The sequence below is a fragment of the Corvus hawaiiensis genome, chromosome 5, assembly GCF_020740725.1.
Source record: "Corvus hawaiiensis isolate bCorHaw1 chromosome 5, bCorHaw1.pri.cur, whole genome shotgun sequence".
In the NCBI taxonomy this organism is placed as follows: Eukaryota; Metazoa; Chordata; class Aves; order Passeriformes; family Corvidae; genus Corvus; species Corvus hawaiiensis.
In genome coordinates, this window is record NC_063217.1 from 63,030,164 (window position 1) to 63,057,053 (window position 26,890).

At 39.1% G+C, this 26,890-nt stretch overlaps 1 protein-coding gene across 11 annotated transcripts in view; it reads left to right on the forward strand.

Annotated features, from left to right (window-relative positions):
- The window catches only part of INPP4B (inositol polyphosphate-4-phosphatase type II B), a 315,749-nt gene that overhangs the window by 123,067 nt on the left and 165,792 nt on the right, over positions 1–26,890 (forward strand). For 10 of the 11 annotated variants that reach the window (XM_048303087.1, XM_048303078.1, XM_048303079.1 and 7 more), the window contains 2 exons: positions 16,445–16,563; positions 18,511–18,627. The exons of the other annotated variant lie outside the window; for it this stretch is intronic. In XM_048303087.1, coding sequence (XP_048159044.1) covers positions 16,445–16,563; positions 18,511–18,627 — 236 coding nt within the window. The remainder of the gene's footprint in view (positions 1–16,444; positions 16,564–18,510; positions 18,628–26,890) is intronic. 11 annotated transcript variants of the gene reach the window in all.

Consider the following 26,890-nt stretch of genomic DNA (forward strand, 5'->3'; position numbering starts at 1 on the left):
TGGACACATACCTCAAAGAGCTTAAAACCAGAATCCTTTTCAAAACCTCATATACTTGTTTGGGGTTTTTTTCAGCTATGGTAGGTTTGAGTCCTAGAGAATTAAGCTGGATTTTTAAATCTGTACCTGTAGGTACTGTAATTCTAGAAGTCTATCCTTCAATCCCTTTAGGGCAGAGATTGTCTTCATTTGCATTGCAGATAGAGAAGCAGGATGCTGTCATGGTCCTTAAATATTAATCTGTACTAATTGTAGCACTGAATATGCAAGGACTCAAAAAACCCCAATAATGAAACTTGGGAAGATGGTCTGTTAGTGTTCTCCCTGCTTTTTGCACTTTAAGAGAATCTGAAAACTCTGTTTAGAATACTATGTACTTCACAGTTATATAGAGTTCTTTGTGGAATTATCTATATAGAGACTTATATAGATATCTATTCTATGTAGTTCATATATGTGAAAATCTGTTTTGTTGCTGAAAACCCATTATATCTAGCGTAGCATTACTCATTTCTGTGTGTTATCTACTTTGGTTCTGTGTCAGTAAGAAGCAATTCCTGATGGAAGTAGTCACAGAAATACTTCCAACTTGTCAGCATCCATTGATACTAATGATTTTCAGTAACCAGCTTTGACTTGTGTAAATTAAATTTCTGTGTAGGTGTTACAGATTAAAATTCTACATTCCAGGGTGCTATGTAGCAGTTAGTCCCCACAGTGGGCACATTAAATGCAGGGGTGTTTATTTGCTCTGAAGTGGGTCAGAGCAGAGGATGAACCAGCATGAGGGAACAAATCATTACTGACTGAGTATATTCCAGTATGATGGACTTACAGGAATCTGATCATGTGCTGATGCAAGCAGTAAGGAGCGTGAGGATGTTTTGGGTATCAGCATTAAACCCAGGTGCAAACTGAGTTTCAGGCAGTTTTCTTCCATTCTGCTCCATGAAATTGAAGTATTTCCTGTTTCCAGAAGCTTCTGCTTTTAAGAAAAAAATTGTATTTGAACTACGAGGAGAAAGTGGATGACAACCTTGTAAATATAAATATGTATAAATCAGGGCAGTGGCTAAGGGAAACTTCTAAATCTAATAGCATAAAGATTCTCATAGCGACTTTCACATGTTTTGCTGTAAACACTTATCTAGAGATAAATTTTGAACAGCTGTGGCTAATCTCTTTAGAGACAAGTTTGTAGATACCTGAATTTGAAAAGCTATTTAACAGTTGAAAGGGTTTTTTGGAATTTAACCATGCTGAGAGACAGGGGTTTATCATCTTAGCTCTCAAATGATGCAGCAGATAATAGGATTAAATTCTGTCAGAAATGTACAAATTCTGAAATCTTGTCAGTTAGAAAACTGCTGCATTTATAAGGCCAGGGGGGGAAAAAAAAAGGAGGATAAGACTAAGAAGGACCTTTCTTTTTCAAATCTTAAATAAATAAAATTGGTAGGCTTCTTAGTAAAATCAGTTTTTTTCTTGATACTGAAAATGCTGCTCTTGTGTCTATGACATTTTTTTTCTCATAGACTTTGCAATTGATGCCTCATGTTTGCAAAATTCCTTTTATCCAAAATTTCAAAGGGGTAAGGTTGTGTCTATGCTGAAAACTGTGATATTTTCTGTGAAGATGGGTGCCAGCTCGGTATCCCAGTGAGAAACAGATAATTACAAGAGCTCAGTCTTAGCATTCATCTACCTCATTCCATGTTGCTTTACCTGAACTATTTCTAGTTTCTGAGGTAAAACACCCACCAGTAATATAATGATAATTTGTAAGGCTGATTGAAAGCTATGTAGGGAAAGGGCTTCAGAATTACTTGAGAATTTATAGATGTAGGTAAAGATTTAATGCAATTCTCTCAAAATTGAGCTATCTTATAAACTTTTTCTCACTTAGGTATTAAAAAACCACCAACAAATAACTCAGTGGATACCTTAATTTGTCCTTTAGTATTTCCACAAGCATAGTGCTTGGCTTTTGAAGTATTGGGCATTCTGGTGAATGTGACATTATTTTTTCAATTATTCTGATGAAACGGGAAACTTGTGTTTCCAGGGTATTTTTAAACTAGTTCATAGGAAAGTAGGATTAGAGATCATTGCATGAGAGAGAAGTTATTTTTGGCACATGCTGCTGCTCTTTTTTCATCATTATTTTTCTCTTCCTGCTTTTCCCCCAAAACATACCTCATACTGTGCATACTTTCTTCTATTTTTCTTGCCAATCTGTGTGCTCTTTCCAGTTTAATATTTGAACATGATTTTCTCAAATAAGGCTCTTCAGATTCCCTTGGATGGATCCCACGTAGGTGTGGTAGATCTCAGAGTAGGAGATTTGACTTTTGGGGCTGTTTATGTGTGCATAGATGTGTAGCACTTTACACCTTCAGGCTTTAGGATGTCAGAGTGGCAGGAGAGAGAGAGTGGGAGAGGGTGTGTCAGTTCAGTGGCTGAGCTGGAAAGGGAAGAACCTTGGCCTACCTGGCAATTTTCTGCCAAGGAAGGAGATTTTCTGGGCAGCATCTCCCCAGTGAGACTGGCCCTGAGCGCACTGTCCTGTTGGATCACCACGCATCCACAGGGACAGCCCCTTAGTGGCTGGATGGCTTTGTGCTTACCTGGTACATAATAAATCTATGACTGATTTCTCTGTGGGTCCAGCAAACTTGTCTGAATGAAGAGGACTACTTAGGTCCTTACCGAGAATGTTTTCTATTGCAGACATTTGTACGCAGAGAGCAACAAGCCAAATAAGAGTGAGTTATCCCTTTGTTGCTATAGAAAGCTCTCTAAGACTTCCTTACCTACAACAGAGATTTGGATGCCAGTCCTGGCCCTGCTGCCTTCTTCCAACCTTTCCCTACCTCCCAGAAAGCTGACATTTTAACAATTTGGAATGCAATAGATTTTTTTTTAAGCTCCTTAACTATGCTGTTGTCAGGGAAGCTCAGAAGGCATACACTGTCTGCACGATGTTTTCAGCAATAGATGTTGGTCTTCTCCACAGCTTCATAAATCCTTTAAAACTACACTGTTTCTAGAAACAGTGCTTTTTTTTTTCATCAAACTGCAAAGTGTGGTAGCATTAAAATTTTAAACTTCGTATCTACTTAAAAAATATATTGTGTGTACCACTAAGTTTGCTGAAGAACCATTTTTAGTATTCCTGGTTGTGTGCTTCAGTGGCTGACATCTTACTTTTGTCTGCTGCTGCCTAATGTCCCTTACAGTCCTGGGATTTTTTCTAGGCAGAAACAAGAAATAAATTTTATTTTGGAATTACTGGACAGGGATAGTTGGGATGCTTTTTTTACCGTGAGGGTGGTCAAGCACTAGCACAGATGACCTCAGGAGGTTGTGAAGCCTCTGTCCTTGGATATGGTGAACACCCAAGTGGATGCAGCCTGCTGTGGCTGACCCTGCTTGGGCAGGGGGGTTGGAATTGTTAAGCTTAGGGCTGATTCTAAGATCTCTGTGCCAGGGATTTGTCAAGTAACTTTACAGTAAGAGTTTTGAGGCTGCTTAGAGCTGGTAGAGATTGGTTTGACATGGACTCCTCTAATGTTCTGTACTGTATATGGACAGTAAGGTATCTGTTGATCCTTACTGTGGTTGATACCTTACTTGTGATCTAAAAATTCTTCAGGATCTCTGAATAATCACTTACAGTTATGTTGAAATCAGACTATTTAGAATTATTGCCATCTGTGTGGACTCAGGCAGTTCTAGGGAAATTCCACCCTTGCATTGTTATTAAGCCCTTATGTAGGGCACACTGAAGACACCATAAAGGATTTCAGATCAGCCTGAATTGCCTTGCTTTTTGGGCAAAGAGTCAGGACAGGGCAGGGTGAGCTACTGTTAAATTAGTTTTGTGAATGCTTTTGGCTTGGATGTTATTGTTGCTCATTTTTATGAATTTCTGTATACATGTTGGGGTTTTTTTCTGTATATTCTCTCAAGGAAGATTTATTAGTGGGAATGCTTGCAAAATGAAAGCTTGAAGTAAAACATGTTTAGTAAACATGTATTTCCAGCAGTGGTGTTGGTCAGGAATAAAATTGAAATGGACTTTTACCCTGAGTTGAGACTCTTAGCCCTTTCTCCGCGAATAAAAGAATTTGGGTCAAAGACAAAATAAGCTGAGGATGACTTTTAAGTGATTAGTGCCCTTTTTCCAGGGGGGTGGACCTCAGTTCTGGAGTGATGATGGACAGAGACCTGAGTTCAGTGGTACTGGAATGTAAAATAATATATGTAAAATACCAAATTACACTTATCTTTTGTGCCCTCTATGCCTGCTGCCAGGAAAATATTCCTTACTTTACAGTCAAGGTGAGACAGCTTTGAGTGGATACAAGCAGAACTCTGAAGTCTTCCTCTCTCTTGTGTAGTTGTTTGCAGCTTTTTGTGGTTTGCAGCTGTTACATTAGAGGTGGGCAGAATGCTAAACCTGTGGATCTGCCCCATGTGTGACCTCTTTCTGGTCCAGTGCTCAATTGAATCAAGAGAGGCACTGGCACCATTTCTCCTTCAGCCACCCCGCCGGGTGTGTTGTGAAGGAAATCAGCAGTGATGTTTCTGCAGAATGCGGACGAGCAGCTGTGCCCTGCCACTGCCTGCCAGCCCAAGCCTGTCAGGAGAGGTGTGTGGTTTTCAAATCCTGACAGGGCCAGAGGTGGGCTTGGAGCTGCTCCGTGTCATCAGGGCTGAGACAGTCGGGATGTGCCCAGGAGCCAACCTGCAGGTGTGTAGGGACCTCTTACAGTTCAAAGCTTAAATGCCTGGGGACTTAAAATACCTCCAAAGCCAGGTAGCAGGTGTGTGGAGGCACAGAGTATTTGGTTTAAAACCCACTTGTGAATATCTCTGGCTTGTTGTGAGTTTATGTTCAACTTTTTTACTGTCACTTTTTGCACTTGGTCATTTCTAAGCTTTAGCCCAGACTCTAGAACACTTCATGAAAAATTGCCTGGAGAATTCCGCCCATCTCTTTCCTTGTGTATCTTTCTCTGTGAAGGTAAAGTCACCTCATAATTCCAAAAGGGTAGAGATTATTTGGAAGACAAAAAGCAAGCAAATTATTTACAGGTTACAGTAGTCAAAGAGTTGGTGCTTCTTATGCAGAATGTTAATGACTAAACAAAAAATGAAGGAACTGTGTGTTGTTAGGCCAATAATATATTAACTGAAAACATTTTTAATAACTCAAAACCTGATTGCTCTTGACTTTTTTGACTCTAATGGTACTTTGCTGTGTTAGCTGAACATGTTTCAATGGCACTTGTTAAATACATCTCTGAATATGCCTGTAGAAATAATTGCAGTAATACTTTCATGTCATAAAACATTTCCCAATGGACTTGTTTTTAATCCTTATATGTGGAAACAGCAGTTACATAAATAGAAAAACATCTAATTAATAGAAGACTAAAGTCATCCTCCACTTTTGAACACATTAGTTACAGATGTACTTATTTTTGGAAACTCTGAAGTGCATGTCCTGCGGTGAGATTTGACACAAAAATGAGGTTCTCCTGCAGGGCCTGAGAAAATTGGAATTCTCCTAAATGTAGCAGCACAAAATCCCACACAACACTAAATGCAGCATGACTGGCAGACTGACCTGAGGTCCTTTACTGAAAACAAACAAAAAGCTTAAGAATGCTTTTCTTCATTGTTTTACCCCAACACTCTGTGGCTAATAAATTTTCCAGTCCAGTTATGGACACTTTAATTATTATGATCTACTGTTTTTTTTAGAATGGTTTTTGCCTATTATGTGGAATATAAAACTGATAAGTAATAAAGAAGCATTTTTAAAATTTACTTCAATCTTGTGCCAATGTTCAAAACAAGCTAAAGCTTCAATCTGGAATCCTGTTTCTTTTAAGATTGATTTCTGAGAGATTGAAAGAGTGTAGAATTTCATTACGATGGGTTAAGAAGAATTTGGTCTTAGTGTTCCTTGAAGATGAGAATTCTTCACACCTGAGAAGCTGAGGATTGTTGGCTGTAGGATTGTAAATGAACTGCTTTAAAAACTGAAGTGGGCTAGCACTGTTTTCAACTTTGAGATGAAGAGCTGCAATACCTAGGTAATTCTGGATTTAAATCTCAAATCTGCCAGGGAGTCTCTCTACAGAGACATAGAAAAGACTTTTTTTCTTTTTTCCTTTTTTTTTTTTTTTTTGTTTCCTTTTAATCCTTAACTAATATTTCCTTATACAAAGAGTGGAAATAATTTAAAATTATATCTCTGTGAAGAAGTCAGCTATGTCTTTACATGTGTCAGCACATCAAAATCAAGGCAGTTTAAAACATATTATTGTTGTGTGTAAATAGCCATTTTTCACCCTTGAAGAAACTTCTGCTGGAAATGAGAGTGTATATTTATAGTATAAGGATCAAATTTTCTGGCTTGGGCCTTACTCCTTTGTAGAAATCATTAATGTCTCCCCTTTAAAATCTTCCTCAAAATACAAACTGCAGAGTTGGAAGTTTAGAGTAATAATTATGAGCCAGTATCTTGGAGAGGAAATGAGCTTGGTGTTGATTTTGAAGAAACTGCAAACAGAAATGTATGTGCTGCTTTAAAATTGTTACTTTAAAATAACATCTAGGTGATCACAACAGCTACAGTCACTATGGTGTATTTCACCCTGTACTTTTTAGAAGGCTGTTTGTCTGTACCACCAGGTTTCTCATGGCTGAGATACATTTTTTGGAGAACTTTAGGAGTAAAGGTTATTCCTTCAGAATGCTCAAGTAAACAAATGCAGGATCCTCATGGGAGATGGATTCCTTGAAGCTCGTCCTCTGACATGACCCTTGACCTGTGCGCTTTTATTATTTCTGGACTCTGTCATTTATGTGAAAAAATACAAATATATGTTTTTTTTAAATTCCTTGTGAAGAAGTTTTACTTTGTTATCTCGTGCAAGTCCCATGCTATTAAAGCAATCATAATTTATTGGCCAGAATGACTGCTTCGAAATCCTCTCAGGTGTGGATACGATATACTGCTAGCAAGAATTTCTCTTGCTTCTTTCCAGTCCCGTGAGATATTTTTCTCTCTCACAGAAGATATTTGTAGAGTTCTATAAGCTATGAACACCTGCGACCTTGCAAAGCTTTGTTTATAGTACAGTAGGAAAATATTTTGACAATGGAGGTTTTAGGATTTTAGGCAATCACCCCATGAGGTGGCTGATCCTTTAACCAATTAGACTATGAAGAAAAAAGTCTATAAAAGAGTTGTGAAATAATTAAATAAAGGAATCTTGCTGCACAATTCCTGCCTGTTCTCCTCCCTACCACAGCTCAGGAGTTAAGCATTGTCTCTTATTTGGACCTCTAATTTAGGTATTAATCCAGAACTGCCGCCTTTTCAAACAAAGCTTACTTATGTTAGAACATCTTTTCCTTTCAATTGCAGCTTGAATGCAGATTATTTAAAATTTATCAAGCATTTTCCTACCAGGAAATTTAATCATTACTGGGCTAAAAGTGATTGTTCTGGATTGCAGAAATCTATTTTCTACTTTGATTAAAAGTGTGTCTTGCTCTTTTTTGCCTTGTCTTTGAAGTACATTTTAGTCTGCTTTCCTTTGAAACATGTCAGAGTGTAGGTTTTGTTTTGCTAAAAGGTCACCTCTGGCATATTGGAGGGATTAGTCAGTGCTTTGAATTGTGTTTTCTGTAAGGACCATCTTTTTAGCCTGTCTCACTAGTCGTTTTCAACATCAGACCCTATGCAGTGAGAACCAGTTGTGAACCAGCCTGTCATTTAGGATCCCAGCAGAGTGGGGGGTTAAAAAAAGAAAAATTATACACTGCCTACTTTTTTTTTAAAGGCCATATTTTACCTCTTTTCAGCACTACACATGTAGAGTACTAAAGGGCTCAAACATTCCTGCTGTCTTCCCTTAGAGTATATTGAGGAGGTGGTTTTGGTGGGGTTTTAAAATTATTTTGTTTTGGTTTTGGTTTTTTTTTTTTAATATTTGTGAAGTTAAAACTACATCATTTCTTGTCCCCTTTCTTGGCACAATGAAAGGAAGGAACACAGTTCTTCTCATACAGATGAATCTTAAGGCTGTTTAGTAACACAGTAGACCTATAGCTTTGCTTTTATTATTGCCTGTCTTTTCTTTTGTGACTTACTGTTGTTAATACAGGTCCCTACTGCATCTCTTGTCCTGGCATCTTGATTTGATTACCTTTACTATGTAACATTTTTACTTAATGAAGGAATTAATAGTTTTATTCACCAGCAGAATCTCATGGGCATCAGAGCTGTGCCCACACATCAATTAGCTTACAATTAATTACAAAGCTGGCTCCAGAGAACTTTACAAAAAATCCTTAACGCAGCCTCTAAAGCTGCAGCATTTCTTAGGTGTACTCAAGTCAATGTTAACATCAGCTGGTTTGGGTGGCATCTTGTCCCAGCTCCAGGTGGATCACTCCCTCGTGAGGGCTGGGCTCCTGTAGCTGGACTTCCACCCAGAAGCCAGAGCAGCTGTTATGCAGCAAAGAAGTATCCTAAAAGATTTCAGGTTGTTTAGAGCTCTTGCTGAACCTTCTTGTCTGCTGTAGTTGCTGGCCTGTATTGCTTGACTGTCTGCTTTTGTTTTGAAAGGGGAGCTTTTTTCCTCGCCAAGCCTGAAAGTATCTTGTGAAGATGTGTATGGGGGCATGGATTTGGAGCCAGGCTAAGCAACAGCTGAATTTTCTTTACATAAGAGAAAAATCCTGTCTCTACAGTGTTGTAAAGTAATACTGCACACTGAGGATCAAACCATGTAATGCTGCACTTGACAACTTGTACAGCAGTAAATAAATGCTCATGTCAAAGGAAGCAATGCATGCTGTTGTAATAAAAACAGATGTGGCAGACTGAAAACTTTTAGACTTGGCACTTTTGGTTTTTTTCATCTTCTTGTGGTATTGCTGGTGTATTTTTTACATGTATTTTATTTCCAAAGAGATGGAAAATATTAGGAATCAGCAGAATATATTTTATTTATAAAATCTGAAAGAAATTGTTATAGGTTCTAGTTGTTTTCTGTGAGCTTATGGTATAAAGAAGGTCATAGTTCAAAGAAAAATGGAAGTCCGCTTACTATTTGCAGCTCTTCTGATTCTTCATCTGGTACTTAAACTCGTAACTGCTCTATTTTTTTGGGTAGTGATAAATTTGTGGAAGAAATTACAGCAAGATTACTTCTTCATTAGATACTTGATATGACAGTACTAGGAAAAGGTGAAAGAGGAAATGGCATTTAGCTCTGTTTCCATGAGATTTAAGCCCTTTTGTGGTATTCTGAAATAGCAACAACACCAAAATAAATTGCAGCCTTGGAATAGCAGTATCAAAATTGATTTTGATATGATAATATTTTGGAATGTAATAATGTGTAGCAAGTTTTTGTAAGGCTTCAAGCCCTTTTCCCCCCTGCCCCCCCTCCCTTCTTTCTCATCTCTCTCACTGGAAAACTGAAGGTCAGAGTCTAAATATCATTAAGTGGTGGTGCCATGAGTAGAATAGTTTTGAACAGAAGGTAAAGAGGATAGTTGAGAATCTAAAGCAAGCAGCAAGAGATCTGCTTTTCTGTCACAAGAATACTGCAGCATCTCCAGAGAGTTTTCTGTGCTGTTAGAGTCACAGTGTGCTCAGTAAGGAAATGCAGTCTTTTTGGGAAAAATTCTATTTTTGTAATTACTTGAAAGAGATAACAGATACATATTCTCAGGCACATTTCCAAAAATTAAAAGAGTTTTAAAATCTTGATCAAGAGCAGTTTGTTTCATTACTTAAGGAAACAGCTTTTCTAAGCCAAGCTGGAAGTTCTCTTCTTGTTGCTGCTGTGTAGCTGAAGTGTACAGCACAGAGATTATGGAACTCAGTTCTCCACAACTGTAAATAAAGCTGGAGCAGGAGTGTGAATGTGCTGGAACAGATTGTCTGATGGTAGTGGCAGATCAATGCACAACAAATGCAAATAGCTCTGGATGGGTACTTAACACGTGTAACCGTGCATTCGCTCCTGCAGTGCAGATTTGATGCCTATGAGCTGTGTGTTGATCCAGTCAGCCTGTTTCCTGAGCCTCTTGCATCTATCATACTTAAACCCCTAAGTATCTGGGGCTGTCCAGGCTAAATAGCAGAGCTGTAAGAGGAAATAGGCCTGTTCTAGCATGTCAGAAGAATTGAAACCCCTGCTCAGAAAATACTGGCAATGGCAATGCTAAGGAAATGGCATTGCTAAGGAAACTTCCCTGACCTTCCTTCTGACCATCCAGGAGCCACTCTGGCATTCACACTCCATCACCTGAGCTGGGATCAAAGCTCCTTTGCAGCTACACCCCCCACACTCACACAGGCCTTACTCTGAAAGAGATCACTTCTGATTGTCATGGTGGTGATTCTAACCAGATTTATCACTTCATCTGCAAATAAGATGATGAGTGCAGCTGGCATCTCAACTCGTGGCCACGATCACTTATCCCTACCCTCCATCAGCATACAGCATTTCCCCCCAGCATCATTTATGTGTATCTTATTTCAATGACTCATAAATAATCATGTTCTTTTAGCTGCAAATTAAGTGGGTAATGACTGATGTTTTTCTGGGCAGCATATTGATATATTATTTACAGTTAGTACTGCTAGTATTGTTTGGTGTTTGTGGGGGTTTATTCCCCCAAAACCTGTACTTGCAGAAATGCCATAGAAGATAGCCTTTTTCATGCTTCATTTGGTAAGACTTCCCTGTCATCTTTCTCCTTGGATTGTTGGTAGAAATTTTCTTCCTGCTATTTATTGCAGACGTCCCTGAAGGGTACTAATTGTTTTATGTACGTGCATTTCCTTGAAAATATAACTAGGTTACTTTAGCAACCAGCTGTATGTTCCAGAGAACAGATACATTATTTTTATAGAAGCGTCTCATCCCCAGAGACAGGAACAGCGATCTTGAATAACTTCTTAGGTAAAAATCAGTGGATCTTTACTTATTTGTATATGTGCTCCAAATGTATTCTTCTGTTCCATAGCATTTCTTTTCATTGTAGAGTTCACCTGAATCTGAGTGTCTATTTTGGCCACTACAGTATTAAAGAGTGTCCCTTCTAATGCATAGCTCTTGCATGGCTACGTAGCTGTGCCCTCATTTTGTGGTAACATGGACATTACAATTTTTGTGGCCTCACCCTTTGACATTTAGTGTTGCATGGTGAATTGTTCTGGGAGTCCACATTGCAAATTTGGGAGAAACTTCTCTGTTCTTTCTGTCCCTTTCTGTCCCCATCAGCAAACTGAAGCATTCCTGCTGGCATGGGAATGGGACACCCCAGAAGTATTTATAATAAACCAATTAATGAGATTTATTATGGAGTGTGGATACAAATATGCAGCTAGCAAGAATTTCTCTTGCTTCTTTCCAGTCCCATGAGATATTTTTCTCTCTCACGGAAGATAATAGTAGAGTTCTATAAACTATGAACATCTGCAACCTTGCAAAGCTTTGTTTATGGTACAGTAGGAAAATATTTTGACAATGGAGGTTTTAGGATTTTAGGCAATCACCCTATGGGGTGGCTGATCCTTTGACCAATTAGACTATGAAGAAAAAAGTCTATAAAAGAGTTTGTAAAACAATTAAATAAAGGAATCTTGCTGCACAATTCCTGCCTGTTGGATTTCTTTTCTCCTCCCTACCACTGCAGGACACCGTGAATATGGAGCAATAGCAGGTGTGCTTATTAACACCATTCTGTGCTAATGCCCATCCTCAAATGTTCATCTCGGTTGCTTTCAGGCATGTTTTGCCATGCAGAGAACACACTGCTGTTCAGTTCTCAGCCCTCTCGCAGTTGCATTTGCACTCTTAATTCGAAAGTACGGCCAAAGCTTTCCTGTATGTTCCAAAATTGGATTATTCGTAAGATTTTGCATGTTGCTGAATCAAGGTATTCCTTTTCAGCAAAGGCAGACGCAGTGGTGGTGTGCACTTTCTTCTCTTACACCTCCCTACCCTTCCCAACCCACCCCCCCCCCCAGGGTGGAGGAAAACAAGCTGTGTCCTGTTCAGTGCTCTGCTGGTAGCACAGGTCTGAGTGTGGTGTTCCCTCATTTAACATGTCCTTTTGCCCACTGAGGAGTAGCTACACCTTACTTAATTCGTTTATCAAGACAGACTGTACATTATTATTTATAAACTAAGTTGCTTTGGGATAATAATGCTGCTGCATTGTCAATGAAATGAATAAAAATTTGAACATTATGTTCACCTATATATGTGCATGTGAGACACAGGCTTTTCCCATGCCCCTGGTCTGCAGACACTACTAATTTTCTGTTGTTTTGATAGCGTACCAAATAGCGTGCCCTGGAGATAACAGGGCTGTGTTGTTAATTCCTGTTCCTAGCCAGCCCCTTGGAATATGTTTTGGTTTGGAATATGGGAAGGAATGAAGCTGTGGGAAATGATGTTTCTGTTACTGGTTAAAGAAAGAGCTACCTTGGAAACTGTCATGTAGGCTAATACATGCATTGTGTGAATCCAGAGTATGAGAAGACAATATACTGTATTTTTTCTCACTAGAAAAAACAGCAATTCCATTTCAATGCTATTTCCCAATTTTTGGTCTCCTCCTTGGCTCATTTCCCAAACAACTCTGTGAACTCTGAGCTGGGGATGTCTTTCATTCCCACTGCCCATGTGGTTTGTTCTAGCTACTGGATCTTTTTCAGTTCTGGGAGATGCTGCATCTCCCTGTTTCTCTACCAGATTAATTTCTTTTGGCTCTAGTGGGCTTTGTGCTTGGAGCAGAGAGTACTGAGTGCCTGGGCAGAAGTGGTACAGTTTCAGGGAAGGTAGATGACGAATCTCCAGACTATTTCTATTTTGGGGTTCGATTGGCTGGTTTTTTTGTTTGTTTCCTATCTTCTTATTGTTATATAGTAATTGAGTTTTTTAGTTTTTCTCTTTGTACTCTCTTCCTCTAGAAGTAACATTTTCAAAAAATCCCCCAAGATCCCATGAGGAAACAGTAACCAGTCTTTCACTTCTTTACATGGGCACACACACAAAAGGACAAAGAGCACAGCCATCATGTCAGTGCAGCACAGAGAACAGTGAAATATCAGTAAAGGATTTGTTTCTTCCTGCTATCTTAACTTTTTTCTTTGTTGATATTAAAGTATGACTTACTCCTAATGCAGTTCTTCCTTAAACATTCATTGTATGCTGATAGGCTCAGCAGTGGTGGGATCACCAGGGGAATGGATGACTCAGGCTTTTACACACTGAGTCAACAGTCACAATGAGTAGATTCACATACTTTTGGCATGTAAGTACAAGCTGGCACTTCATTTCACTGAGTTTTGTTGATGAATTTTTCCAGAATTAATTCAGACATGGTGAAGTATTGAGAAGTAACCTGACCTGTGGTCTGCTGGGGCATAGGTTATGGTGGAAAGTGCATTGATGTTGTTACCTGTTGTTACCTGCTCTCATGGTGTTACATTCGCAGTTAAGGAAACAGCCTCAGAATGCTTGCGTTTTCATCAGTTTCTGTTTAAGTAGTATGCCAATAATACCTAACACACGTTTAAATATATAACATGTAGCTGGTCTGCTTTCCTAACTGTGTAATGTTTCACTTTGTCTGGTCTGTTTCTTTGAAGACCTAAGATTTTCAGAGATACTGATAGTAAAATAGTTCAAAGGGCAATAATGCAGCATGGGGCTGTAAAACTTGCCAGGCTGTGAACAGGATATAACAAGTTTTATTCTTTGGCGTCAGCTTAAAAGTAATCCTTTTGTTTTGTTAAACTTTTCATTTGGGCTGTTTTGAAGGGAAGTGATGCACTGTGGCTTAAACAGACAGCTTCTGTGTTCTTTACCAGGGCAACTTTATTGAATATCCTCTCTGACTGAAAGGCGAGTTGTGAACAGCAGTAGCCCAGTGTCACAATAGAGATAAATAACACTGTCATCAAAGTAGATGCAGGTTTCATTTAATTTCATTTATCCTTCTGCACCAGTGTCTCCCAAAGAGTTCTGATGCTTTATGCTGATCCTCCCTACTGGAGATATGCAGATGAGTTATTTTCCTGTCAGCTCTATCTAATGAAATTCAAGATCATGCTGCTAAGCCACCTTTAGACAAGAAAAATGATCTAATGACTGGATTGCAGTACTGTCACAGAAATAAATTGTCTCCTATGCTCAGCTAACACCAAGGTGGTGACCACTTAGTGCAAATCTTATTCCTATTGTTAAAGGTTTCTCAATAAGATAAAAGCCTGTGCTCTTGGCAGCTAAAAGATTCAGTCACATCTAGATAACGTATTTGAGACAATCCACAAGTAGATCAAACTATTATTTGTGTGGGTTTTAGCTCCATTCATCATGCACTAGTACTTCTTGCAAGAGTTCAGCTGTAGGGCTCTTACCAGAGTCACTGGTAGTGTTTTTTGGGGATCTAATTTTATTTTTCCTAAGTGTCTGTGTCTCTCTGTTTTTCTCTCTTTTGTTGTGTTTCATTGAATTGTGAGCTGGCTAGCCTTCCTTTGTGGTGGGTGCGAAAAATGTGACTGTCTCTCTGTTCCAGCTTCTGATAGTGAACATGAGCTCTCTTGCCATTCCTCTGAAACTGTGCTACATTCTAAAAAAATTATTATAGAGTGCAATATTTAAGGGTTGTATGGTGGCATGAGATCAGGTTTTGTGGGGAGAAATGGCTGTATTTGGAAATCTCAGTAATCCTCTACTACTTCTTTGATCAGCTCTAGAGAGGACAAAGTCAAGTAATGTCAAATAATGTCAAAAGGTGTCTGCTTTGGCAACTGCGTTTCAGTAAGTCTACTTATGTAATTTTTCAGGTGATGTCAAGTAGTGCTAATATTCAGTCATTTTAATAATATGGTGAGTCTTATCAGCAAAGACTTGCTGGCAACTTGCTATTTGAGCCTGATGCTGTTTCATCAGCTGTTTCGTAAAGATTGAATCATGCAGAAACTTTTTTGCTTATCCCACTTTTTCTACCAAATTATAATAGGGTCAGTTTGAGACTATGTATTAGCAATTTGGACTAAAGCAAAAATTTTAATCCCTGAAGGTTAGATTTAATTGTCTCCCTGTCTCTTTTAACTGTAATAAAAGAGTGGTAAAAAAGCTTCAGCCAGTTTTCCTTTTATTTACTCCAGCAGCAGGTTCAAGCCCAAAGGAAAAAAAAAGGTACAAAACAAGCTGAGTTGGTCTTTTGTACATATCAGAGTTTTTCTAGCCTTGGCTTCTCATCAGAGCAAGTTCGCTTGCTGTGAGGATAATCTGACTCACCTTTTGAAAAGTTAAAGGTCAGCTGCACTTGAGGAAGCCCCTGGTAGGCAGTGGCTCATAGAAAATACCCTCAGCTCTTTCTTGACAATTACCCTCTCTGAAACAGAAGGCTTTTCTTTGCTTGCCTCAAGCTTCTGAGATCCCAGGGTAGTTTGTTACCCTTCAGAAAGCTGTGGGTAGATCCCACTGCAGTGTTCACTGCTGTATATTCCTTAGGGAAGGATGAAAGGTGGATGGTTTTTGCTTTTGAGCCAATGCATGTCCCATTAATCTGCATCCCTTCTGTGGAGCAGCTAACGGTGCATTTATTTATTTATTTTCTCCTCCTTTTTTTTCAGTGCTTTCACCCTTTCAGTTTGAAGGCACAAGGTGTGTTGGTCTAAAGAATGATCTCAGTCACCTGCATGGCTCTAAGCCCAGGATAAAAATGAATTATTAAACCAGAACTGAATTTCTCTATTAGGTAGAGTGAGTTTTAATAATGATGCTATATATGCAGAATGCAATTCCCATTTATATACCAATCACTGATGAAAGAATTGGTTATGTTGCTGTCTGCTTTTAGTTATGTAGATATATACCTGAAAACTAGTTCTGCTAAGTTCACAAGTTGTAACAAGCTCTATAAGCCAACCTAACTACTGATAGCAATTAGCTGGTTTAGAACGTGTTTGAAACGGTCATGTAACTGGGAGAATTGTCAGACAAGAAAGGATCCAATAAGGCTGCTAAGAGAGATTTTGTGGGCAAATTAAATGAGTGCTTATGTAAAATTAACTACTATTGCAGCGTGTGTAAGTGTGCGTGTATGCGCACGCACGCTTGTGGACTGGAGCTGATGAGCCTCTGACAGGGAGCTTTGCAGAAGCTGCAAGTATTTTTAGTGGAAAAGAGATCTCAGCTCAGTTCTGCAGCATGTGACTTCCTATTTCTGTAGGTTACTTCCAAGGGACTTCCTCTGTTAAATCGACTTGTCTCCGGAGATTTAATCTGGAGCCGGAGCATGGTCTGCTTTGTCCTGTGCCTGTGACAGCATTTTCCCAGAGTCTGCTTTTGAGTATTTTATTTTGTACTGTCTCCAGCATGCAAGGATCTAGTGGCTGCTACCCGTGATCGGAAGCTAAATACGTTTATCCAAGTCTCAGTGGTGCATCCAGCAGAGCACATTTTGACGCGGTATTCAAGCACTGAAATCGTGGAGGTGAGAGTCTTTCTTATTCAATTAACATGTTGATTAATGTATCGCTCATTTCTTCCTTAGAAAGTGAATGAGGAATAAAACAAGTTAGTGCATAGTCTTGGGTAAGACAAGCACACTCTGGCAGTTAGTAAAGCATACCTAAGTGTGCTGTAGTTCTTGGCATTTAACCAGGATAAACAGAAATTAACTTGGCTTTTCATGAAAGCTCTGTTGTTCCAAGTAGAGGCATGAAGAATATTCCAGTTCTCCAGACATAAGTTCAGAATGAAACAGGGAATGGTTGCTCTCATGAAAGGACAAGGCAATACAAAATAAAGCTGAATTAAGAGTACAGCAAGTTTGGAAGGTGTTTTTAAATGGCAGAAAAACATACGTGTATTATGTGGTGTGTCATCCTATTTGCTTCTTGCTCTATTTTTTCCATTAGAGAGTTGATGCTTTTGCAATTTGAAAAATACTACCCTGTGTCTATAATTTGGAAAAAGAATGTGTGTATGTAATGTCTGTGACTTTATGTAACGTAATTAATAACTTGCATCATACATTACAACAAAAGTTGTCTGAGGCTGCTTTGCTAGTCCTCACTTTGCCCTGTAAGCATCGGTGTCAGAAACAGCAAAAATGGTTCAGAGAAAATGAAGAGTGAGCAATGTAGGTGTAACTTACTTAACTTACTGGAGAGACTCATTAAGAGCAGGGAAGTCTCATTGTAAACACACACACAATTTCATCAGAGGCTTGTTTTAACTGTTAAATACAATGAGAATATTTCACGAGCTCTTTGTGCGATTACTTTCAACCAACTACTAATTAAATTATTATGGTTTCAGCCCTCAACCATCCTGAAACTGCTTAATTCAAATATCTTGTATCTGATCAGGATGCTTCATTGCAGACTGTCTGGAATGATGTCGTGCAAAAGATGAATAGATAACTATTTTTTTTTTTTTTTAATAGAAGTTGATGCATTTCCTAACACAATGTCCTAGACCTCAATAAATTCCTGAATTTGTTTTGTCAAGGTTCTCAGCTTTGTAGTCAAGTTTTGGTGAGGGGAAGGCAGGTGCACAGAAAGTTATTTCTTTAAGATAAATTACCTTTGTCATGCACAATCCTTTTTTTCACTTAATGGAAAATTTAAGGATACATGCCTGGTAATCTTAGGAAATTAAGTATAATTAAACATTAAGAAATTATAAGCAACATTCTGTATGATTCATTTAATTGTATATCTTTTGCTATGATACAGTTACCTCTGTGTACAGCTTTTAGGTATAATCATAATGTTTCAAAGCACAGGAATGTTATTTTATTTCAGTACTGCCTAAAGAGGAGTATTTCAATCCCCCCTCCACAAATCAATATCCTTAATGCAATACCGAGAGTCTTCATAGCATTTCTATGTGCTTATTATTGTGACTTAATGAAGATTGCTCTTTTTTGTATGTGTGTGGAAGTTAAATCTTTAGTTTTGCTACTTTAAGTGAAGATCGTATGTTGAATGTAATCGTGGTGCTGGTGCGTAACCAGTGTCAAACTGCGACATTCATTTAAATTAAGATGAAATTGTGGTACTTTCAGAAAGTGTCATGGGAGTAAGAAAGGGTTTGGTTACTACAGGTTGTATTCCAGAACCTGACACTGGCTGAGATATTTAAAAACGTGTTGCTAGGATCTCAGAAGCACTTCATATCCTTTCCAGTTAAAAAAGTTTCCAGGAAGTTGTTGTGGTTTTGTTTGGTTTTTGCTTGTTTGTTTTTAGTTTTCCTGATAAAGTTTTTTGTTTTTAAAGTTGTTTGTTTTTCTCATTGATTGGGTAATAATACTGAGCTGTTCCCATCTCTCTGCTGTAGACAGCTGACACCTTTTGGGTTTCTGTACCTCCATACCGACATCCCACACATTGCACAGCTGTTACCTTACCGAATGTTTACTCATGTTGCACAGGGTACAAAAGATCCACTGTTTTTGACTGGTGTGACCTTCCCACCGGAATACCCCATCTATGAGGAAACTAAAATAAAACTAACAGTCTATGATGTCAAGGATAAATCCCAAGACACGGTAAGTGCTTTGCTTCATTTCTTGCACAGATCTTACTGAGGAATAAGTTTCTTGCTGTGTTGTTCTTCAGCTCTCATTAGCAAACTGGGGAAATGGGTTGATGTAAAATTGGTTTTCTTGTTCTCTTGTGCCTAAAATCTACTTTATCTGTTGATATATTAGAGAAGAGAGAAAGAGAACCATGTACTCAAAATGGGCACTTTGCTATTGGCTTTTTTGCTGGTTACCTGAATCAGCACAGGTATTCCTGGCAAATAAAAGATTGCTCTGGCGTGCTTTTTGAGGGCAGAGAACACATGGAATAGACTGAGATAGCACCACTGTGAATAATTTTTCAGAAATATGTTTCTGATAATATTTTACTTATATGCACAAACCAGAATGACAGTAGAGTGTGTCACCTGGGAGTGAGCTACTCATATTTTATTTTAATCTCTTGTGTGGTGATACCTGCAGCTTTTCTGTCGCTGCTTCCATTATTGATTTGTAGCAGTCTAAGCTCTACAGTGCCACTGCTAAAGGTGAATCATTTGGGGTTCTGGTGTTGTACATTCTTGGATACAGAGTCAGCTTTTTATCCTTGGAAAGTTACTCACTTTAACTGATATGTGAGGTCAGTGGGACAATCTGAGTGATTTAACTGCCAAATACAGAGCTTGAGTGCTATTTTATGTGCTCCAGGTGATCTAAGACTTACAGAGGTAGATGTCATCATAGGACCTATGGGAGATGTGTATTTTTCTTCTGTGGCAGTTGGAGTCCAGCTGATAGTTTTCTCTTGGGCATCAAGAATTGCCCTTGACACCTGTATTTCATTAGCTGAATTGCTCTTTACATATCTGTTGTTGGCACCCAGCGTGATTAAAGCAAGTGCAAGCTTATGTCCTGACTGTATATGTGTTCATTATCCATAAGAAGGAAATAAAAGGCATAATTCAAAGCTTGAGACTGTCTTTGAACAGCTTACAAAAGTAAAGTTCTATTTTAGAGAACTCATAATTTTTTTCAGGTGGAAAATTATTGATCTATTTGTTTAAATGTTCAACCTTTGTGAGCCAGCTTGTTGGTTCTGTCCCCTCACTGTGCTCTTTCACAGAAAAGTGTGGAATATTTTAGGCGTAGAGTCTGGATTTCTTCTCTATTTAAGAATAACTGGGGAAGGGGCACGTACATGCATTTTCAAAATGTATATATTTTAAATTTGGTAATGGATTAGGCTGCAGGGGCTTAAAATGGGATCTATTGTTTATTCAATAGAGTTGTCACCTGTGGAATGGTAACAGGAATTGAGTGAATGGAGTTGGACTTTGTCCTTCTCTTCCAGTTTCATTCTGACTCACAAATGTTAGAAAATAATATCCTATCTGTAAGTGATAAAAGTGGACTGGATCCATAGTACTGTTTCCTGTGCTACTGCTTTTCTAGCTGCAGGCTTCTCTACTGCCATTTATGCAGGAGAAGATCTACCCTAGAGAATTAATACAATTTGATAAGCTTTTTACAAACCCGTAAGAACTTTTTGTAACTGTTCCTTACAAGTGTAGTACAGGACTAGAGTCTCTCCCAAGGAATCCCATTGACGTAGCTTGTAAATCATGAGAGAATACCTTTGTCTTTTGTCATAGAATTTACATTGTTCCTATGTGAAACATTCTAGATCTATAGGCTGTAGTATCTTTTTGTAGGGGAAAATACTAATCCCATCTCTGGTTTACACACATTTAGCATTTTTTACTACTCAGCCTTTTTAAAGCTGGATGTAGGTAAGAAAAAATTAAAGAGTTGAGATTTAAATCAAGGTGGGCTGCAGCATATATGAATGACCCAGTCTACCCTGGTTGCAACTTCATTTGTGGCAATATTTGCACTTCTGTTTACATACTAAAATATCAGTGATGCTAAAACTTGACTTTCTTACCTGTAATTAAGTAGAAGCTATCACACTTGCTATTAGTTTGGGTGACTTTTTTTTCAAGTCTGGATGTTTATGTAGATTCATAAAAGTCAGGTTTAAATGAGCTATAATTTGATACCATTACCAGCATAGCTGCACCAGCACTGACTTCTATGCTTGCTTCACAACCCAAGAAATGGGATGTGTCCATTTGGTAGTAAAAGTGCTCCAAGTGCTGTGGTGTCACAGTTCTGATTCTCCAGTCTACAGTAAAGCTGACTTTCTTGTTCTTCAGAAAGTGCTGCCACAGCTTATGGCTGCCAAACAGAGTCCAACCATTCCTCCAAACAGACAGGTAATCCACTTGGGGGTGGAGGGGAATTCAGGCCTGCTAGGTATGCTCTGCTCTTCTAGGCTGAGCTTTCAGGGCAGACACTAGCTCAAATAATTGGGTATTTATGGCAGAAATAAACCTTGGATTTGACTGTGAGATATTTCACAGAAATTGTGCTACAGTAATAATTCCCATCAGCATCAGGGCTGTGACACTGCTTGCCTTGTTTAATAAGCTCAAAGTAGCTAATATCCCTTGTCACAAATATATACTTTACCTTTTCTTATTTCTCTTGTAATTAAAGTGCAGCTATAAGAAGTGAATTCTGTGCATTAATTAAACTCAGTAGGATTTTACTGCCACAAATAGAAGACTGTAGAGAAGGTGGCGAAAGGGCAGCAAGTACATCACAGGGTAAAGTGTTTTCTTGGGTTTTGCCTAAACCTGACTCTATCTATACAAGAGAATTAACTCTGATTTTCAAACCTGCTGGTTTTTTACTCTAATACAAAAATAACTAAATACTTCTTGGTTTGTGCACACAGGTCATAATATTAAAGTGAATGAGGATTCTCCTCACTGACAAACAACCAGAATTTATTTTTGGCCTGCTCTTTTAAAAAAGTGTTGAAAATAACCTTTCAATGCTAGTATTCCCATACCAGAAAGCAGATAGTTACTTCACTCTTGCCTGTCACTTAACTTATATTATGTAAGAAGTGTGGGTTAATTATATTGAAATACTGTGCAGCTGGGATCACATTCACTGTACTATGTTCTGACTGCACTTTTCACTTTTTATGCATCTCTGTCTGATGTTGATCATAATTATATCTTGGCTGTGTCAGACTTTCTGTAATTGAGCTTTTTAATGTAATGATACTGAGGTTTTTGTTTGTTTTGACTAGTCTTTCTAAGAGATTAGTTACTGTAAGTTTTCATGTAAATAGAAACTTTAAAGAAAGACTGTGGTGTACCCAGTTTACTTTGATACAATTATGTACTAGTTTGAAAACAAACCAGTGGGAGGCACCAAGTCAGAATAACAATTTAATGGAAATTAAAGAAAAGGAAAAAAAGTAAAAGAAAACACTGGTTCAAACTGACAGAGTCAGGATACAACCTGAGTCCCTATTAGGCAGGGTGGTGGTAGCAGTCTGGTAGAATGGTGGCTGCAGTCCTCTGAAGCGGTGATCCTGTAGTAAAGGGGTCTGCTCTTCCTCAGAAGGTCCAGTGGTGGCTGTGTAGCTCCTGTCCTCTGGAAATCCAGTGGAAAGGGTTGTCTCTGGTGTTCAGAGTCTCAGATTATATCCACGATGGGATGCTTGGTTCCTCCCTCTGGGTGGAGCATCTCACAATGGGGTAATGAGTCATGAGGCCAAGTGTTGATTAGGCTCATTAACAGAAGATAGTCTGGAGGGAGTTATCTCTGAGTCATGCAGCAGGACAATGATGGGCAATTAACAGGAAGATAGTCTGGGGGGAGGAGGCAAGGAAACACTGCCCCACCTGATTTCAACAGCTCATGAGGATGGTAATGGAATACAATGCAACCCAGGACAACTTAGAGTATTTGGAACGTTTATGAAATATCATTTAAATGTATCCAGTGAAACCATGCATACAGATAGGTGGGTAATGCCACATTATGAAAAATGTATAGTGACATCTGTTTCTACATCACAAAGATTTTTCTTCCCATATTGCCATGAGCAAATTTACGTTCCCTTGGCTTGAGCTACACTGTCTTTAGGATTTTAGAAAGTTTGGGTTTTGTTGGCTGGGGCTGTACCTGTTCTTTGTCATTGTCCAATAAGATCAGAATGATATGCTTGTAAACTGTTCAAAAATTACCTCTGTCTTACTTTTACACGAGCATGCTGTTCTTATAGGTATGCAGGTTAGCCCAGTTTGGTCTAGCAAGTTTTAGAGCTGAAGCCGGGTGCATTCTCTGGGAAAATACTGCATAGCACAAGTCAGGTACCACTGCCACATGACAGAGCCATAGAAAATACAAAGCTGATGATTTTGTGTTACATTGTGAGGAGTCCTAGTGACTAATCTGGAAGGCAGCAGTCTTTGCTCTGTGTTTGGAATATGTGTGTCCTGTAGCAAGAGTTCTGAACTTCACATGCAGTGAAGTTGGGCTGCCTCTTTCATCCACGCATGGACAAGTGCTGGGAGCAGAGGACAGGAGCAACTTTCTATACCTGCTCAGAACTTTTCTTTGCATCACCCCTTCAAAGATAATCTCCTTTGGATGGATATCACTACTGGAATTTGTGTGTGATGCTGAAAGTTACACACAGCCACTCTAATGTTGTCTCCTGAGAGCAAGGAGAAACAGGATGTCTAGAAGGTTGTTGAAATATAACACATTTGACAGTCTGGTCTCCCTTTTTTCACTTCCCAAATTTCATCTCAATCACTGAGAATAAAATTAGATTAATTTGATAACTTTAGAAGTAGTGGGGCTAGAAGTTCAGTTTTGGATATGGTTCCCATTAATATAAACAAAATTGCCGAATCAAAATTTATAAAGAAATGACATTTATTATGCGACTGAAATATCGGTTTCAAATGCCACGATCGAGAAAAACAGCACCGAGCCCGGGGTCGGAGCTGGGTGAACACGCATAGATCTGATCTCTATCACACCAGACCTCCCAAGTTCACGACTGCTGCTTTGGCTGGTTCCTTCTTATACAGTTTTTGGGTAGAGTCCGAATTAATTCTATTCTTCTCGTATTCATGAAGTTTTCTTGTCCCGGAGTGGGCCGCACAAAGCCTTTCCTGGGTCTGATGAATTGTCCATCCTGGGTGATGAGTGGGCCATTTCTGCTGATGGATGGGCCATCTCTGGTTCCTGGAATAGTTATTCTTAGTTCCTGGAATGTCCAATTCCTTATCAGATGCAATGTAGATATCAGAGTGTGGTGATCAAGTCATCATGGTGCAAATGTCCTGGTGATAAGATCCAACCCCACCTAGGTGGAATCCTCACTTATTGTGAAAGAAATACTTTTAGTGTTGTGAAATTTTTCTCTCAGCCAGGCTGGTGCAGGGATTTAGAAACTCGGTCTCTGTAGGGTCTAATTATATTTCAGTTTTATATATAATAGCACGAATTACATATTTTATTTATAACACCATGATATGTTGTAAAGTGGCAATTTTAGATTACTTAGGCTTTAAATTACATGTCTTTCAACTCTTGAGGCTTGAATCTTCTATTAAACTTGTTCACTAGGAATGAAATTTTGCAAAAGGTTTTCCCTTGTGTGTTTTTTGATTTTGCAAGTGTCCCTGTTAAAACTGAATCCCACTGGGGTGAGTGGAAAATGAAGACTGTCCATCACAACAGAGGCATTTTGAGTTGAGCTGTGAAGCCCAATCTGAAGCGACAGCATTCTGTGTTCCCTCATGGGCATTGATCCCTATCACACCACCACCATCACGAAGTTTGGTCTTCAGTGCTTTTCCATGGCTGCTGAAGAGACTCAGGGCTGGAAGATTAGGAGTGCTGCAGAGCAGTGTGTGAAATGCATTAGCAGAGATAAATGTGGAATCTTGTACCTTGCCTTCCTGCTCTCTGCCTGCACCAGAGTGCACTCAGTCCCGCACTCCAGTGAGTGCTAAAAATACTGAAGCAGTTTCTCTTCAAAAACTGAAGCAATGTTGAAGGTCCTATACTTTGTTTAAAGAAAAACCCACTTAAGTCTTCCCTTTATCAGTTCTGTCCACTGCCATCTCTGCAGGATTTGCAGAGAAATATTGCCTTAAATTAGAAACTCTTATTATCTCATTCTTCTTAATAGAGCAGTACTGTAGAGTACTGCAGTCCTATCCACAGAAATACTTGCAATAAAGCTTTAGATGTTCACGTTTCTCTTCAAAATAATCTGTTTTTTTCTTTTAATATATACTTGATGATAGATTTAGTTTTCCTTTTGCATCAGACTAGATGTTCTTACTAAACATCATTATTAGGATATTGAGGGGAAGAGGAATGTTTTTTTGATTCTTCCAGGCACCTGCATGTGGAATCCACCTAAAGTATTATTGTCAGTCTTTCTCTGTATTTTTTAAAAGTCTTGGATACATAAAAGGAAATTCAAACTGCTGACCTTCCTTTGGGTTTATATTGATATAAAACCTTTCTTTGAAGTGGCTGAGGGTACAAAAAGGTTTCATATATCTTAGTGTATCTGTAAGAAAATTGAGGATAAGTGTCAAGACTGGTAAAGTTACAGGTACAGACTTAAAGTCCATTTGTAGCCTTACTGCTCTTTGTGCCTTGCTCTCGAAAATTCAGTGGGAGGATTTGGCTTTGCAAAAATCTTTGAATTATCCTTTGAAACCTTTGAAACTATCTACTACTTTTTCTCCTACCCTTTTGTAACTTTTTTCCTTTTCTTATTGAGGCAAACTCCTCCCTATTTGCTGTATCTTCAGGGAAAATTGTAACCTACTGTTTGTTAATTTTCCATTTTCTTTTTTTTTCTACCTACTCTGCCAAACAAATGCTACTGCTGCCTCACATCAGGCAAAGGTTTGTTCTAAGAGATGACATTTGGGAAAGGATTTGTAAAACTACCTAGCAATGAGACCAATTGTGTTCTCTAAAAGTGTAAAGGGTTTCCTTGAAGATTGATTAGAAAGAGAGGAACTAATTAGTAAATGATAACATTTTCCTGTAGATTTTATTTTAACCAGCTAGGGATTTCAGTAACATAGGCGTGATTGTTGTAGTCTCTGTAGCACTGTCTTAAAGGCTTGCAAATATATCATTCTCGTATATCCTTCATTGCTCTGCCCCTCACTGGACCAGCACAGAGCACAACAGAACAGTCAAACAAATCCAAGGTGGCTTTTGCACTGCCCTGTCATTTCAAATGATGACTTTTAGTGTTCAAGGGGCACATGCCTGTATGGAAGGCTGGGATATTTTCCTCTGAAATCTGCATGCTGCAGTGGATAGAGGAAACAGCATGGCACAGTGTTTCTGTAGTCAGTGTGGAGCAACCTGACTGTGACAACATGACCTTAAGTTGTAGAATATGCTTCTGTCGTTTCGGAGGGTTGATCTGCTTTCCCTCCCAGTGCCTTTGATGCTGACATCCCCTGGACAAGGCACTGGAGGAGCTGCTCCTCAGGAGGGATGGCTGGTGCTGCAGGCAGGCCAGGTACTGCAGCCCCCATGGTACTGCAGCCCAGGCATTGCAGGGGTGAAGGATTTCCTTCAGCTAAATGCAGCAACGTGGAAATGTTTGAGTCACTCCAAGGATAAGATTTGTTTGTTCTTATTGGTAATTTTGTATTTATTGTCAGGTGAATGATCAGTTCTTCCAACTCAGGGGCCTGGGTACCCAGATAACAGCTGGTCTTGCTATTAAAGTTTGGGGCAAAGAAGACATTAAGTATGTCAGTCTTTTCCTCATGCGTTGTCTCTTAAGTGCCTCTGCATCCAATAAAAGATGAGGTTCTCCTTAGCCCTCTTTTCATTGCTAATGTATTTATAGAGACATTTTTTATTGTCTTTTATGGCAGATGCCAGATGAGGTTCCAGGTGGCCTTTGGTCTTTCTAATTTTCTCCATGCATAACCTATATGGAATCCTTGTAGTCCTCCTGTGTTGCCTTCCCTTTCATCGAAGGGCTACGAACTCTCTTCTTCTCCCTGAGCTCCAGCAAAAGCTTGCTGTTTATCCAGGCCAGACTTCTTCCCCATCAGCAGGTCTCTTGGCACGTTGGGATGGCCTGCTCCTGTGTCTTTAAGATTTTATCATGACTGTCCAGCCTTCCTGGACTCCTTTGCCCTTGAGGACTGCCACCCAAGGGACTCTGGTAACCACATTCCTAAAGAGGCCAAATCTTGCCCTCTGAAAGTTCAAGCTCACTGTTCTGCTGACTCTCTTTCCTTTTCTGAGACTTGAAAACTTATCATTTTGTGATCACTGTACCCAAGGCAGCCCCCAACCATCGCATAACCCACCAGTCCTCCTCTGTTCACAAAAAGCAGGTCCCATGAGGTGC